General features: G+C 44.0%; 1 protein-coding gene across 1 annotated transcript in view; it reads left to right on the forward strand.

The window, feature by feature from the left end:
- EFCC1 (EF-hand and coiled-coil domain containing 1) overlaps positions 1–7,668 on the forward strand; it is a 127,274-nt gene extending 119,606 nt beyond the window's left edge. The window contains exons 8-9 of the mRNA XM_014520087.2: positions 1,422–1,491; positions 5,087–7,668. Coding sequence (XP_014375573.2) covers positions 1,422–1,491; positions 5,087–5,220 — 204 coding nt within the window. The 3' untranslated portion in view covers positions 5,221–7,668. The remainder of the gene's footprint in view (positions 1–1,421; positions 1,492–5,086) is intronic.
- The last annotated feature ends 9,554 nt before the right edge of the window (positions 7,669–17,222 follow it).

Genomic DNA, 17,222 nt, shown 5'->3' on the forward strand with positions numbered 1-17,222 from the left:
GGGGGGTGGGGGGGACAGTGGACAATACATTGAATGTCAGCCAACATTGTGCCCTTGTTGCTAAGAAGGCTAACAGCATACTGGGCTGTATTGGTAGAAATGTTGCCAGCATGGCAAGGGAAGTGATGATTCCCCTCTATTCAACTACCTGAAGGAGGGTTCAAAAGAGGATGGAGCTAGACTGTTCTCAGTGGTGGCAGAACAAGGAGCAAAGGTCTCAAGTTGCAGCAAGGGAAGTTTAGGTTAGATATTCCAAGGTTTTTTTCACTAGGAGGGTATAAGACACTGGAACAGGTTACCCAGGGGGGTTGTAGACTCTCCATCCTTGGAGGTTTTTAAGACCTGGCTAGACAAAGCCTTGGCTGGGATGATCTAGTTGGGGGTGGTCCTGCTTTGAACAGGGGATTGGACTAGCTGACCTCCTGAGGTCCCTTCCAACCCTCATTTTCTTTGATTCTATGATTCTACGAGTGCCGCCTCCTACTAAATCCAAGAGTGCTAGACAAGTAAGACTTCAAGAGGGCAAGGTGGATAGGTATTGTGAATAAGCAGAGGCAATAACATTTCAACTGGAGTTACTGCTGCGTAATCTTTCTTCAGGAGTGCTCTTGCTGCCTATTTCCATTTCTTGGAGTTTAACAAAAACAATTCACCCCACCCCAGGTGAGAGGGCTGAGATGGCCAATTAAATATAACAGGAGGACTGCCAAAGCATGCATCAGCATCTACATAACCAACTTAAGAGAGTTGTGCTTCTTAAGCATGTAGCAGCCCAACAGGTTTCTACAATGGATCTATTACTATGGAAAGGCAACCATCTACTAGTTCTAAGACCCTAAGGTACTATCAGTCAGGCTAATGTTTAATACTTTTCCATAAGCAACAGCCAATGGAGGCTGAAAAAGAACTTCTCCAGCTGGGTCTCTGGAATGAGACATGTAATAACCACTTCTGCCTTGTATGCATTAAAAATGGCACCATGATTTTAAATATTAGTGGGAAGTGAGTTATATCACTCACCTTTCAAAATACACAGGTTCTGCATTATCTCAGCCAGGCTTTTAATTGTTTTCAGCTTGCTCATCTCCTGCTTGCAGTCCATGAAGTGAATAAACATCTAGATTTATGTGGGCACAAGCTTTTGAAAGCTTTGCTATAGTTCTCTACAGGAAATAAAGAATATATTACAGATTCCCTTAGTAAAGCCAAACTAAGGATCTGGCATCCTAAAATCTGCTTTTGGCTGTGCAGTATCTATCTGCAGCTGCTGGTTTGCAAATATGCCAAAAATAAGTTAATGTTGTTGGACTGAATTTCATTTTGTTTTTCATTTTCAATGCCAACACACTTTCCATATTTTCAGATATAGCTGGGTATATTTAACCTCATGAAAGAGATAATTGTTATTTTGTGTTTTAAAGAACATATCTAAGCGAGCCTTGGGAAAAATCTTGCTGAGCACTTTGGAATCCTGCCAGGACAACCAACATGGTAAGAAAGTAAATCATATTTTAGGAACAAGTAGTGGACAGTGTCTATAAGCATAGAAGTTAGTCTGAAATCAGGCAGAAGGCAGGGTAGATTTGTACTTCACGATTAACTAAATCTGATGTGATTAGCATAAGCTGTCATGAGCAGTGGGCATACTTTATCAGAGACTATGAAGGGACTGAAGGAAACACAGCTTCTAAATAGAAAGTAGTGATTAGAATACAAAAGGGTGGGGGTGGAAGAAAAAGAAGGGGACACTAGGGATAGGCAAGGTGGGGAGGAGAAAGAAAAAACAAAGTAGTCAACTCATTGAGGGACATCAGGCTTATAAAAGCCAAGGCAGGTAATGTGATAAGAACCAGTAGTCTTGGTTTAGATAAGGGGCGGGCAAAATGTGGCCCGTGGGCCAGATCCAGTCCACCAAGCCATTCTATCCGGCCTGCAGGGCCTCTAAAAATTTAGTAAATGAATATTTATTCACTCCTGGCAGCCTGTCAAAACTGACAGGAGCCAGGGGCAGTAGGAACCAGAGGGAGCCCTTGCGCAGCCCAGCCCCACTCCACCCCCAGCCCGTTCCCTGCTTTCCTGCCCTTGCCCTGCTCCAGCACCATGTGGCTCCCAGCTGCATCACCAGACTGCAAAGCACGGGACCACACTGATACGGGGGGAGGGGCGGGCCCTGGTGGCGCGGCGGTGTTCGTTCATAGGGCGAGTCCCACACACACACTCCACCATACATATGCGCAAGCCCCCCTCACACTGCCATACGCAAACCCCAGCCACCCTCCCTACACACCCCATACCCACCCACACCCCACATGTCCACACACACAACCCTCCACAACATACAAGAGTAAGGCTTAATTTTAAGCTGTTGTGCAATCACCTCTATGTACAATACACAAACATGTAAATCAGGACAAAAATATTTTTTGAAATAAATCAAATTAATGAATGCTGTAGATGTTAGCTTTTTAGACTATAATTTGGTATTTTTCTGGTTCTGAGATGGCAAAACCCCTTGCTGAAAGGAATACTTGTGGGGGCAAGGGGAGGGACTTCTGGTCACAAAGGTCACGGGTTAGGGGTCAGAACTTTTGGTCACAAGATGATGACCAGTGGGCAGGGCACCCATCAAGAGGCAGGATTATCCATGTGGCCCTTGACAGCTTGCCAAAAAACATTCGGTAAGCGGCCCTCCACCCAAAATAATTGCCCACCCCTGGTTTGACCATAATTAATACAGTCCAGTCTGTGGATGATTTCTTGTTCTGCAATTTCCTGTTCAAGTTTGTTTTTCAAGTGTTGTCATCTACGAACTGGCACTGAGGTCAGTGAGGGTAATGTCCATGGAGTTTAAAGTGTTCTGCTACAGGAATTTTGTTTTTCTGGAATTGATCAGATCTATGGTCATTCATTCTTATGTAGGGATCACCCTGTCTATCCAATGCAGGTAGCAGAAGGGCACTTTAAGTAAGTGATGGCATATATGAGGTTGGTAGACGAGCTGATGAATGAGCTTTGGATGTTATAATCCATATTACTTAGTTTGTGATGTGGTCCATGTTGCTGAGAGGGCACAGTTAGCACCTGGGTCTGAAGCAAGGTCTTAGTTTCTTGGTGAATGACTTTTAGGAGGTAGATGACATGTATAGCAACAAGAAATTCAAAACTTCCCCTGTCGGATGGGGAAATCAATGACCATGCAGGTCTCTTAAAGCTAAATCCTTCTAGTCATTGAAACTGCAAAACATGCAGGGAATCACAGCCAAATTTTAGTGTTCACATGAATTGTGTAACTAGCTGCAATCAACAGAAGTCATTTGCGCATGTCCAACAGCAATAATGAGTCCTGGTCCCAAATTTTGCCTGCAGTGTCAGAGGGTTGCACAGGTCCGGAGGACAGAATGTGTCCCAGAGTGTATGAGAGAGCCACTCTCACCATTTACAATTCCATTGTCTACAGCTCTTTTCACCTTTGACTTAAAGGATGCAGCATCCTTTAGTAAAGTAAGTGGGTCAACCTTGTTCCCTTCTATTAATAACCTTTCATGTTCTTGATATGAAAATTAAACTTGGAAAGTCCTCTCCCCTGACAATGGCCTACTGTGCAGAAGTTGCTGTGGCAGAAACTGTGCTGCATTTACAGCCTGGAGGTTTGGATTTGATTACTTTGTTTCTATTAGCAGAGAATATTATAATATTTCTATTATTCAAGGAAGCTAACATGGTGTACCAAGCCAGTTTGCCTAGGAAGACTGCCTGCAGGGACTCTTAATAGGCAGAGAGGCATCAAAGAAGAGATAATTAAAGGTTAGATGTGACCCAGGGGTTTGGTCCATGGAATATTAATAACAGTAATTCAGGGAGAGAAATGTGTACAGAGCGTTTTGACTTGCACAGAGCCTTCTTACCATTTAACCTATTTGTTACTACTACACACAGATTCACAGGCAAGACATTCTTGAACAACATGGCTGCACTGGGGACAGGGAAGGAGTAGGTATGGCAAGTGGTAAGCCTGTCCCAGCGCACCTGCAAGCACCAAAGGCAGCCAGGTCTGAGCTGCTGGCCCAAGGAACAAAGACATGGCAGATTGTACCCACAGGTGCACCAACAGCTACTGTGGGTGCAAAGGAAGTGTTCTGGCAGCTCTGCACTCCGGTAGGATATTGTACTGACCACACATGGAAACAAAAGGCTCTGGCACATGTGCACAGAGCCTGCTCTGACACACTGGAAATCCAGCGCGTCAGAGCAGGCTCAATTAATCAAGTCTGCTGGAGCACAGAAAGTGACGCACTCTGGCAGCCTTCTGTGTCACGTGTATCAGCGTCGCTGGCAGCAGCAGATGGCAGGCCCTTGGGGTGCTAATGGCTTTGGCAGCCAGAGCCCCCTGATTGTGGAGGCAGAGAGCCTGCTAATGGCTGCGGCAGCCAGAGCCCCCTGATTGTGGAGGCAGAGAGCCTGCCTAGGTTAAAGTATGCAAAATTATGGAATTATGCATGGTCATACTTTATGTGCAAAGTCAGGTGGGTGCATATTTGAATAATTCCCCAGGGTGTACCTAGATTTCCTCTGCTCTGGACTGGCTTTGTACCAGATGTGACATGAAGCAGCTTTGTAGTCGATCATTTTCTCACTGTTTGAGAAGTGAGAACTACGCCAATAGCTGATTGGAGTAGTTTCTTCCAGACTGCTGTGACTTGTGTCTAGTCTTGACTTGAATGATGAGAAGGCATTTAGTCAGCAGGCTATACCCATCTCAGTTTCAGGAAGTTTACCTGATATAGGGCAGTGTACATCTCAGACGCCAATACATTTAATATCTGTCTTTGTTCAAACAAGGAGGTTGGGGACTAGTGAGGAGGGAGTTTCGAGTAGGAAGCATGCAGGGGGATCAATTTGTGCATATAGTTCCTCTCTGTGTAACTGTGGTGTGTGGGAGAATTCATTATTTGTTCTCAATATTTGGAAATTCTACGCTTATTGTTTGAAAGGCCATCTCTGTAAATGAGAAGTAGTTTGTAATTGTTCAACTGCCTCTTCCCAACTTTGGCAATATGCTAATATGTTTTGTAAATTTCTTTTAAAGGAAAAGCCCATATTTTTGAGGTCCTAGATACTCTCTACCAGGAGTTGGCGTCATGCGAACTCTTACAAAGCCAGTCTCTCGAGAAGGCCCAGAGTCACCAGTCTCTGTCTAACCCACTGGTCATCTCTTGCTGAGCAACATTACCATCTACAGCTTTTCATGACTGTTCAGACAATGATACTTAAACAGAGAATGCAAGAATGAGATGTGCCATATTCAAAGGAGTTCAGTAAAGGAGAAAAGCAGTACAACAATTAAATCATAAAATCCCAGGTATGCTGCTTCTGGGAGCACCTCTAATGCCTCAGCTAATTGCAACACAGTCCTTTATTTCGAAGAACGTTCACATTTCATGAGGATTACTTAATGATGCCCATCTCTGAAGCCTAACAACTGCCACATTCTGGCATTTTAAATTGTACCAGCTCACCAAATAAAGAGCATCCCAGCTGCACTGACAAGCCTAATATACAGTTTCAACTCTGATAATAGATTAGCTAGAGACAGTTTTTATCTTTTGTGGTAAATGAATCAGTTTATTCAAACAGTGACAGCCTGTGTAACCACTAGAAAACATGTTTTCTTAAGGTAGAAGAGACAAAATTACTGTATTATAAAATACATATGCACCTTTATAAGCCAATAGGGCAGGCTAAGGACCTATATACAAATGTGTCTATCCATCTATGTGATCATGGTTATACATCTTATTTCATTCTAATTCTAGAGTTGTTTCTGATCCTCTGGATCTTTATTTGAAACTATGAACAATTTAGACATGTAATTACACTTCGATATCAATCAGCAACTATCCTTTCTGACTCTAATCTTAAACATAATATTTAATATAAAAATATAACTGTTTGAACAAGTGCCAAGTGATCTTGTTCGCCTGACTGTCAAGATGGAAAAGGCTGAAAAGATGGAGAGCTTCATCTCACACCGTCACAGATTCCATCATCCAACCAGCAAGTGATATACTGATACGGCTTTCCTATATCATCCAGTTACCCTGAATGAGACTGTATAGATATAAAGCAAGGTCTTATCTGCAGGCAAAAGCAATTTGAAGGAAGTAAAATGCTGGACATACTTATGAATGAAAGTGCCTAATATTTAGTCAATAATAAGATCAGGACAAAATTAAGTCCAAAAGCTGCTGCCAAGTTGTTACTGCTACTTAAATAAGCCAAAAGGCAGAATTTCTTAACACAGTCTAGCAAATTTGCATAGTTAAAAAAAAAATAGTTGTTTTATAGCTCTTTTGGGTGCATATAAAGAATTTGCTTTGCCTGAGATAATTCAGGCAATGAAATGAGGCTGTTTATTTCAAAATAATATATACTTGAAACCATCTCTGCACTGGTTTTCCCATAAGAAAAATGGTTCAAGGCCCAACCTCATTTACTTTTTGTAATCCTTCATATTCATACACCATTATGTTTATTCATGCGAATCAGATGTACATATACACTTAATTGCCAAGTATTGAGTATCATTTAGAAACATGCTTATGACAACAGTTTGCAGTAGATCTTTTCATTTCTTTTGGGGGATAAAAAAAAGGGGAATGGAAAAAGTGGGCCAACTTCTGCTTGTTGAATTGGTTCTCTCTAGATTTATACTGAGATTATAGAACAAAATTCAGCATAGTAACTATGTATTTACATTACAGATATACATTAATGTTAGATTAGACTTAGATTGACAGGCAGTCATGATGTAGGAGTCATAAGGCAATAACAAATTAAATATAAATGTAACAATAAAAAAGATCAAATAGCAAAAATACTGTGCATTTTCCTGTTTGTGTTCATTTCCTCCAAAGGAGAAAACAATGAACCAGATTGCTCTGTGCAGCTCCTACAGATGTCAGCAAGAGCACTGCATTTATACCAAGACAGGATTTGTTCTACTGCAAATGCTGGCAAAACCATAAATACTGACCAGGATGTATGTGCGCATTTGATGGGAGTAGTCTAGAACGTATTACATACCTGGTTGTGCATTCTCCAAATGATGGAGGTAGCCTCAGCTCCTTACAAAGGAACATACTAATTTTTTCTGCCACTGTCTTGCTACTTCACTTCCCAATATATCAGATAGCCTGCCATCCTGATGAGAAACTAGGGAAGCCATGTAACCTAGATGCTATGCAACTCAAACAGCAATTAAGGTGTAACTGGAGACAGAAAAGGTGTCACTACACTGTGGTTACTGCTGCTGTTAATGAAGTGAAGAGCAAGTGCTAATGAAAACTCTTGCCAATAAGTTTGCTGGAATTGTGTAAGATGGGAAATAGCAGAATCTTGTCTTGTGAAAAATAGTTTCCCAGTTCTGTACCATTTTCTAGTCACATAAGAAATGGCTGCATCAGAAGTGCCCCAACTAGTTCTCCTAAAATAAAATACTTTCAGAAACCCAATAGAATGCTTGAACACTACAAGGCACAGGAGCTCCTAGTGGAATCAGAATTTTTGTTCCCAAGTTCCAAACTAGCCTCACTGTATTACAAAATAAACAGAGAAAAGAGAAATCTCAGCACATGTATTTTTTCCAGCAAAGAAATAAAGTTACCAATCCAGAACCAGACATTCTGTACAGTAGTTTTGTATGGTTGCTTTGTTATGTAGCAGTAGAAAATGCTCCGTGACAAAAAGGTTGGCTCCCCAGTAAAGGAGAAATCTGTGATATAGAGTCTGGATACAAGTGAAGGGTAGGATTCTCTTACCTTTGTGCACCTAAATAACACCTTTCTAGCCATGTAAGTGGCTTCTTTGGCATTTACACACATGCCCTGCAGTCCCAACATGTAAGAGCGTACATGTAGACTGAAAATACTTAGTCTATATACTGACCAGTTAAGTATACAACTACATATGTGCAACAATTTTGGATGCATACCTGCATCCAAGGTGTGACGGGGCAGCTCTCAGGGCCGGGTGTCATGCTAGCCTGCCTAGCAGTCTACAGGGCAGTCCACCCAATCTCACTGGCCACGACTTTCCTGTTCTCAACCCAGGTGACAAAATGTGGTAGACTGCCCATTACATACCCTGATGCCAGGGGGTGCTATCTGCAGCTCAACCTACCCTACACCACAGCCCATACCTCATAGATAGCATCCATGGTGTCATTATGCTCCCAGCCTAGAGCCAGGCCAAGCTTAGCCCTCCCTGTCAGGCCTCTCTCACACATTCACTCTGCCCTCCTCTCACTAGGGCTTCTCGCACTCCATCCCCTCTCACAGGGTCTCTCTCTCACATCAACAACTTGTTTCACCCTGCTTCCTCTTGGAGCATCTCCTGTAGGCAATAGGCTTTATTCTGATCATGCCTTGGGTGGCAGACGTACAGTCTCTTGGGCCTTTCCTGTGACCCTCACCTGGGTAGTGGCCAGCCAGTTTCCTGACCTGGGGGGAGCTTGCCCTGGTCCCTCCCAGGGCAGCTTTACATAAACACATGCTGGGCTCCCAGCCATCCGTTTCCTCTTTCTAGGGCTCCACACTTCTCTCACCTTGCTCTCCAGGGGGTTGGACCATATGCTACCCTACAGGCTGTCCCATAGCCCTACTCAGCACACCCCCTCTAGGCTGCCCTTCAGACTGGCCCTCAGCCCTACTCAACCTATTCCCAGGCCCCAACTACCACCTCTTCTCTGGGGTTGGGTTACACATCTACATCCTCCTTCAGGGCTCCAGGGTTTCCCTCCCCTGTGGAGGCTCAGGCAGCCACAGCCATACCTGGCCCCACCTGGATCTTACACTCTCTGCAGGCTCAGATGGCCATAGCCATGCCTGGCCCCTTGTACCCAGTGTTGTGGGGACTAGGGGTTAAGGCACACCAGCCCACCTTTCACCAGGTGGTAACTGGCCTGGCATTTCCTGGTGGCTCCACCACCAGGAACCCTACCAGGCCACCCATCCCCAACAGGGTGCAGTTTTAGGTTATACCCAAGACCAACAACTTCCTATCCAGCCCCATAAGCCCTTGCCCTTGCCCTTGCCCTTGCCCTTGCCCTTGCCCTTGCCCTTGCCCTTGCCCTTGCCCTTGCCCTTGCCCTTGCCCTTGCCCTTGCCCTTGCCCTTGCCCTTGCCCTTGCCCTTGCCATTTAAATGTTCCTGCTACAGCTCAACCAAACCATACTTCTACCTCAGCTGGCAGCAGCAGACTGCAGCCTTTATATACTAGGTTCTCAAAATGGCTGCCACCATCAGGCACCTGCTGGATGCCTGACCCAGACCTTAAAGTGGCAGGCACTGCAAGTGCTCTGCCACACAAGGCATGCCAGCATCCATGGGTAATGGGTGTGCTAAACTCCAGAACAGGTGAACCTTCCCATGTTTAAGCCTCAATAATTGAGTGTCTCAGACATTTGCACAGGACATGGGATAACTGGGTGGCAGGCCCCTTCATCTAAATGGGGTTTGAACCTATATCTCTGACTTCCCAGGGCAGGTCTCTAACCTCAAGGAGGGATCCTTGGGCAGCTGTTTTGCCTGAGCTGCAGGCCAGATAGCCCATCTGTGCCTCTAGGGAAGGATGCCCACACCACAGGCCAGTCTTACCTGCACCCAGAGAGCCTCGCTGGCTGCTCAGATTCTGCCATCTCCCCACCGTACAAGTCCACACCTGGGAGTGTCATAGGGTTCTTCCTCCCAAAAGGCAGCCATGGAAGGGGTGCCCATAGCTGAAGGGAATAATGACCCCCCCTAAAAAGCAACAAAGGTACAGAGGAGCCTACCCTATAGTTCCTCTGCTCCTGGGGACCACCAGATGCCATATGTACCGTGCACACCCCAAGCAGTGCTCACAGCCAGTGAGTAGCCCCCAGCCCTGTTCCCAAACTAGCAAAGGTAACACCATCAGGGACCACCACTTCATGGAGAAATCCCTGACCATCTCTTGGACCAGGGCACATCCATCCACTCTCTTCATCCTGTTTCCAAGACAGAGGCAGGACATGATGGAGGCATCTCCCCATGTTCCTGCTTAGTTCACCTGAAGTGTCCAGAAAGTACCTGGTAGCAACTGTGCATATAGCCCATCATATCGCAGTCATCACAGATTCACTTCCCTCTATATCTCCATATACATGACCCTCTTGTGTTTTGCCTGACAGATCTGGCACAGTACCATAGCATCCGCTTCCTCCTCTAGTCCCCCAAGTCTAGCCCCCCAAGACTCAAGTCTTCACCCATCTCAGCCTCTGGACAAATCTCTTCTCTTTTCTCCTCCCCTATGGCTACTTCCACTGGTCCCCAGCCAAATTCTGCAATGTATGGCAAGGTGGAGAATACAACATACCATGAAAATTAAAGGCAACCTCACAGACAGCTCTCCAGCTACATTTGGGCTCCTGCTAACAACCCTCCCATCAAGCCATTCTAGAATAACATGCACATTTAAATAAAGTAGACCAGTGGTTCTCAACTTTTTTAGACTCAAGACATCCCTCATTAGGTTCAAGTCAAATGACAGCCCCTAAGCTTTTACTTGTTTCTTGACTACAAAAAAACAATTCTTCTGTTGCAAATAGCTTAGAAATGCCAAAACAGGTCATGATGGTTTTGACATTATGAATTTCTATTTTAAATCTCTGGCTTTATCTTGCAAATTGTGCAGGTGTGGCACTGTAGTGAAAATCTTATAGCACCCCAGGGTGCTATGACACCCTGGTTGAGAATCACTGAGCTAGACTATGTTGTAAATTATCTCCCAAAGAACCTTGCTGAACTGTGAGTACCTGTATGAGTTACTTAGGTCTTGACTACATGGGAAAGCTGTACTGATTTAATTAAATTGACTTAGAAGCTAATGAGCAGCCATATAAGGGGACTGTACAATTTATTTAAATTGAGTTTTAAACTAATTAACAACTTCCTTGTGTTGACCAGTTCTTATTCCTTGATTTGCCTCAGATCTCTGTTTGTTCCTGATACTAGAAGAAATATGTCTTTGTTCCAGGAGCAAAGTTTGTTTTCTTCCTGACTGTCTCTGTTGAATGATACTTCATCTTTCCCAGAAATTTTGATTACACTAGAAAAATTGTTTCTTTTTCAGAACTTATTTTACAGACCCTTCCTTTTTGTTCCATAACTAATCCTCAAAAAATAAACTCCCAATCTCCCAGTTTTCATACTGTTCCTGATATCCAATCTTCTTTTAAACAGCTGCCTAGAAGGCTCTGACCATTTCCAAACTTTATTCTTGCAGGTATATCCTTTCACCAGCACATGTATATCTCTGCCTGACAGCTTGGCTTTTACAGATTTTCCTCATTAGACTTTTGTATCCACTTCCAGCAAAGCAAAAAACCAACAGAAATGTCTGTGTCATCCCTTCCTGGGAATACAACTGAGAAAATAGAAGGGAAGATGCTGATAATCTGCTTGACTGGTGGCAGCCCCAATTTATATGCATGTACTCTTCAAGATGCTTGCTAAGATACTTGCCACAGAAACAACTAGATTTAAATTTACCACCTTCTTGGGCTTTAGCTTCTAATGGTAAATTACAGTTATTTCCTACCAGTTATTTTATAACTGATGGATATAGTCTGGTATAAAGCAGATGATTTACCCAGCATGTGAATATTTATTCTCCTGAATTGAATAATCCTATTCTTTGTAATCCTCATCTTGTTGTATTTTAAACATTTATCAGATACTGTGATTTACCTTTTAGATTTTGGCCCCTTCACCAAAGGAAATCTTAATACTTCACCCAGGCTTTGCTTTTGATCAATCATCTCTTAAGAGCCTCACATAATTTCCTTCCCCTTCCTTATTCTCATCCTCCTTTGAGTGTATGGCCTTCTTTGCTAATTACTCTGGAAGGTGGCATGCTGTCACCATGGCTGAGAGATCATCTCCATAGGAAAATTTACTCTCTCAGCATAGTAGTGCTCCTACTCATGAAAAATCTTGGAGCTGTTACAGCTGGTATAACCAAGGGAACAGAGTGGCTAGACTATGTAGGCCTAGTCCCTTATTACACTAACCATAAGGGCCCCACTGCTGCCATATGCAACCCTCAACTTGTTTAATCCACAGTTCATCATGTATTTAGCTTGTAAACCATTTGGGGCAGGGATGCTCTTTTCACTGTGTCTGTATGGGTAGGCCCGAGTACAACCAGGCCTCAGACCCTGACTTACTGTTACCACAATGAAAATAGCAAATAGGGGGCTTTAGATACCTGATCCTTTTCAAAACTTTGTCTTATTAGAATAAAAAGTACCAGGAAAAGTCCCTTGCTAGAGCACATTTGTACATTCTTAGGCTTAATGACTCAGAATTAGACAGCTATAACTCCTGAATCATCAGACTGACTCTCTAAGCTGTTACTGTCAAATATCCATTATCTATTTAATTAAAAATGGAAGTTTTCCCTATCTTAGAAATCAAAGCATTTCCCCCACTGAGCTGTAACGTGCTCCCATACTTAACTTTAGCCTATAGTCTCACAAAACACTTTCTCTTTCTATTACCTTCCCACCCTGGTTTAGCAGACTTCTATCAGATAACCAGTAGGTCTATAAAAACCATAGTAGAAGTTGTAGTTTTCCATTATACTTTCTTTATACTGCAGTAATACTTTTACTCTATGTAAGGTATAAACTATTGGTAAATTAGAGTCCATCCAACATAGCAGATTATTCCATAATTTCCCATTTCGCTATTCTTGCATCTTCTCTTAAAACATCTAGTACTGGTCACTGTCAAGAGCAAGACACTGGACAAAAAGGATCACTAAACTAACTGTGTGTGGCAATTCCTATACTTCTAAATAATTTGAAAGGTTGATGGAGATTGAATCTGTTTCTGGAACTAACATTTCTTTTGCTTTTGCATGTCTGAACATGCTGAAACAAAGCCTTCCCTTCTCAAGACATTCTGTTAATCCATTATACGGTGAGTTTGAATTATGAAAGTCAGGCTGCTAATGCTTGTAGACTACATCCTTTTTTTTTCAATTTTTGAGTAAAAAAGAACACTATAAAATAATGGCACATTAAACGGAATTCCTATGCCAGTGGGAATGACAATAACAGTCACAGCATGTAAGAGACACATCACATTACCACCCAAAGGGCTTGGTTTAAAAGTAATATTTTCACGGAGTTTTAAGATATAAGCCCTTTAATATTCAACTCAACTTATTTGCTTAATAATACAAATAATTCTGCATAATAGAAAACTTGTACAGTGTGCATCTGAGTGTGAAATTTAATTGAACACTATCCTTTTCTGAAGGAGACTGCTTTCTGAGGGGCCAGGATTTTTAGAATTCTTGTCATGTTTCTGTGCTAGTTCTTTGCCTGTGTTGTAACTCACAAGCAGTCATCTATATCCATCATCTGCAGTACTTCCTCTTAGAGCCATTGTGTTGCCCTTGAGGCTCTATATAGTTGCCCTTGAGGGCAACAGTTCAGAAACAACCATGTATTTGATGAGAAATTAAAAATGTTGCTCCCTGAGCCAAGCCTGCAGTTTGTACAGTGAGGCATTTGAATGAGTACCATAGCTATAGGGACACGGGAGGGAGTATTGCTTTCCAAGCTATCACCCACCATTGGCCTGGAGACTGGCTCCATTGAAAGTCAAGAGTGCTCTGAGCAGTTCCTGTTCCTTCTCTGCTACATATGCTCAACAATGCAGCCTAAACTGAGTAGCTCTGCCTGTGTCTGGCTGCCTTAAAGGCTGTGGAGTCTTCAGGAGACCTAAATAGTAGGCCTGTGAGAAGCAGCTAGTATTTACTTCGGATTTGGATTTGGATTTGGCTGATTCACGGGACAGTGATTCGATCTGGGGATTCGAATCACTGCCCCAAATTGATTCGGCCAAATCTGATTCGGAGATTCGGCTGCTGCCAGGTGAAAAGTCATGCAGGCCCATCCCCCGCCTGCTCTCCCAGCCCAGCAATGGCTGCCCCGCCTGCCCCAGCTCCCGATACTTTGAAAAAACAAAGCCCAGACTCACCAGGTGCTGCCAGGTGGGGGGTGATCCCCGCTGCCCTCCACTACACCACACCACGTGGGGGGCTCTGCATGAGCCCCCCAAAACTCCAAGGCCACTGCAGGAGCCGGTGAGTCCTGGGGTTTTTCTTGTTTTGTTTTTTTTCTTAAAGGGCCAGAGGGCAGGGCAGCCATGGGAAGGGCTGGGGGAGCAAGGGAGGGGGTCAGGGGCTTGTGGCAGAGCCCCCCATGCAGCATGTGGCAGTGGGGGGCATCAGGGATTGCCCCCCCCACCCGGCAGCACCCAGTGAGTGGGGGCTTTTATTTGGGATGGGGCCTGGCAGGGGTCCCCCCATGGTCCCCTCCTCCAGCGCCCCCTCCCCTCCCCTCTATTTACCGGTATGGAGCTGTAGCAGGCAGGAACTGCCCAAATCATCAAAGCTCTCTGAATCTTTTCCGAACATTCAGAGAACTTTGAATCAATTCAGACCTTTTTATTGATCCCGTTTCAATTCGGATTTGGAGATTTGACCACCAAATCGGCTGAATCTCCTCTGAATCAAATCGCCACCCGAAGCTTCATGCAACCCTACTAAATAGGCACTGGCCCAGTTTTACCTATGTCTGATAGGCAGGGTAGCACCTTAAACATTACCCCTCTACCTGATTTCAGAGTAACACAGTTAACTACTTCTCCCTAATAAAATAAGTGAATTTGTCCCCGACTTCACTGACGCATTTGTTTTGACCCTCAGGCAGAGAAGTCTGGATACCACATCTCAGGTTCCCCAGGAGACCTTTCCTCTAGCATGATTTGACCCTTCTTTCTCATTCTTACCTAGGGCTGATATCTCATTTGGTTGGATTTGTTTTTAAAATGACAGTTCTTTTCTACAACGTCTACTTAATAATTAACTGGGTGTGTCTACACAAGGTGGTTAACTTCTCATTAGCATAGTTTACTACAAAGTAATCATGTGTGTCTACATGTGCACATGCTTACTATACAGTTGGCCTCCCTAATCCTTAGTAGATTTGCTACCTGCAATGCAAGTAGCAAATTAATTTGAGATTAGTAATGGTGTGATAGTGCTTGCGTAGACGCCTGACCGGGACCAAACCTGCTCCCGGTCATCCATCCACCAGGAGATGGGAGATAGCTCCCTGCCTCTGGGAGCTGCCTGCTACTGGGGTGGGCTCCGCCACAGGAGCCTGTGTGGGGTCCATGTCCCCCTGCCCTGGCAACAGGGAGCTTCAAGCTGCCTGCTCTGAGACTGAGATCAGGGAGTCAGGGCTGGGAGATACTTATCTCTCAGCTCCCACTCTGCCATTGCAATTGGGGAGCAGGGGGCTGGGAGACTCTTAACTCCCAGCACCAGCTCTATGACTGTGGATCCGGTGCTAGGAGATGCTTATCCACGGTCGTGGAGCTGCTGCTGGGACATAAGCATCTCCCAGCACTCTTGTACAAATGACTAATTTGCTCAAATGCTACTCAAGACCTTATGAGGAGGATAAGGCAAAATGCTGTGTTTATTGACTGTAATAGTTAAAAGAATGTTTATACATACACACACACACACACACACACCCAATCACTCGGCAGATGTTATAGTTACCAAAGTGCATTGCTACGTACTGCACTAGGTGGCCAGCCTAGGAGTATGAGATAAGACACGTCTGTGCTACAATGAAGTTTACAGAGTGTTACCCAATTTCTTGATGCTAAGTCTATCCCTTTTATAGGGGGCACCAAGTCTTTATTTAAACTTGTAGTACTTTTCTATCTTGACATGTGGTTAGTTCATGCATCATTGTCCAAAGTGTTGCTCTTTAATCACTCTGTTTACAATAGGGCTGTGTGAAGCTTTGGTCCCTGATTTGATTCAGCAGAGATTCAGCTCAATTTGGTGGCTGAATTTCTGAATCCGAATCGAATCAGAGGACCCTTTAATCTCTCTGAATTGAATCAGAACCCTCCGAATCAATTCAGAGAGATTTGGAAAGATTCAGAAATTCAGACATAGACACAGCTTTGAATGTTTTTTCTATATACCTCTAGGTAGCAGGTGGCACATGAATACTGCAATGCTGGGGTGCATGGAGTGTCCCACAGAAGCTCGGGGGGCTCCCCAGTGTGCTAGGTAGCAGACCTGGAAGTGGACCAGAAGCACCTCTGGTCCACTTCCCAGTCCGCTGGGGAGTGCGCAGGGCCCCCCCCCCCATGCCTCCCCGGCTCGGTGACTGGTGCCTCCTGGGTCTGGGGAGGGGTCACCTGGCATCTCCCTGCAGCCGATTACTGAGCCGGGGTGCACAAGGGGGCCCCCCAACGCACTCCCCGACAGACCCAGAAGTGAACTGGAAGTATTTCTGGTCCACTTCTGGGTTCGCTGCCAAGCACATGGAGGCCCCCCCCGGCCTTCCTGTGGACTCTCCACGCACACCAGCCTTGCAGTATTCACGAGCCGCCTGCTACCTAGAGGTACATAGAAAAAACATTTAAAGCTGTGTCTATGTCCAGATTGCTGATTCTCCAACTCAGCATTGCCTTCAGATTCAGATTCGGCCGAATCAAATCAGGGACAGTGATCCAAATCAATCAATGGAATCACTGTCCCTGATTCAAGTTGAATCCAAATCCGAATCGAATAGGGCCTGCTTTGCACACCCCTAGTTTACAACATTCTTTCGTCATTACCAGTGTAGGCTGTGTCCATCACAAAGGGAAGTCTCTAGCCTCGAGATATTTTACAAACTTGTTTCTCCTGCTTATTTTCTTCTTTGCCTGGTACAGACTAGCTTCTTCAACCTTCTTTAAAATGATTTACCATTTGGTAACTTGTTTACTAGCATGTAGCTTACTTCTGCCTTTACCAGTCACTCTACAGTTATTCATTCATAGATCCAAATATATCTTACTCTCTTTCTCTCTCTCTCTCTCTCTCTCTCTCTATATATATATATATATATGATATAATAACAAAATATAAAAGCTTAAAATTATTACATTAAAACATAAAGTAAAATAACTGCTATACTTATGCTAAGCATTATTAATTTTAAGATAAAGTTTTAACTATGTTACATGATACTAAAGCTTACTTAGAACTAAATATTAAAATAAATATAAAACAAATAAATCAGTATTAGTTCAACAGCACCAGCCTCACAGTCACAA

The sequence above is a fragment of the Alligator sinensis genome, unplaced genomic scaffold, assembly GCF_000455745.1.
Source record: "Alligator sinensis unplaced genomic scaffold, ASM45574v1 scaffold81_3, whole genome shotgun sequence".
In the NCBI taxonomy this organism is placed as follows: domain Eukaryota; kingdom Metazoa; phylum Chordata; order Crocodylia; family Alligatoridae; genus Alligator; species Alligator sinensis.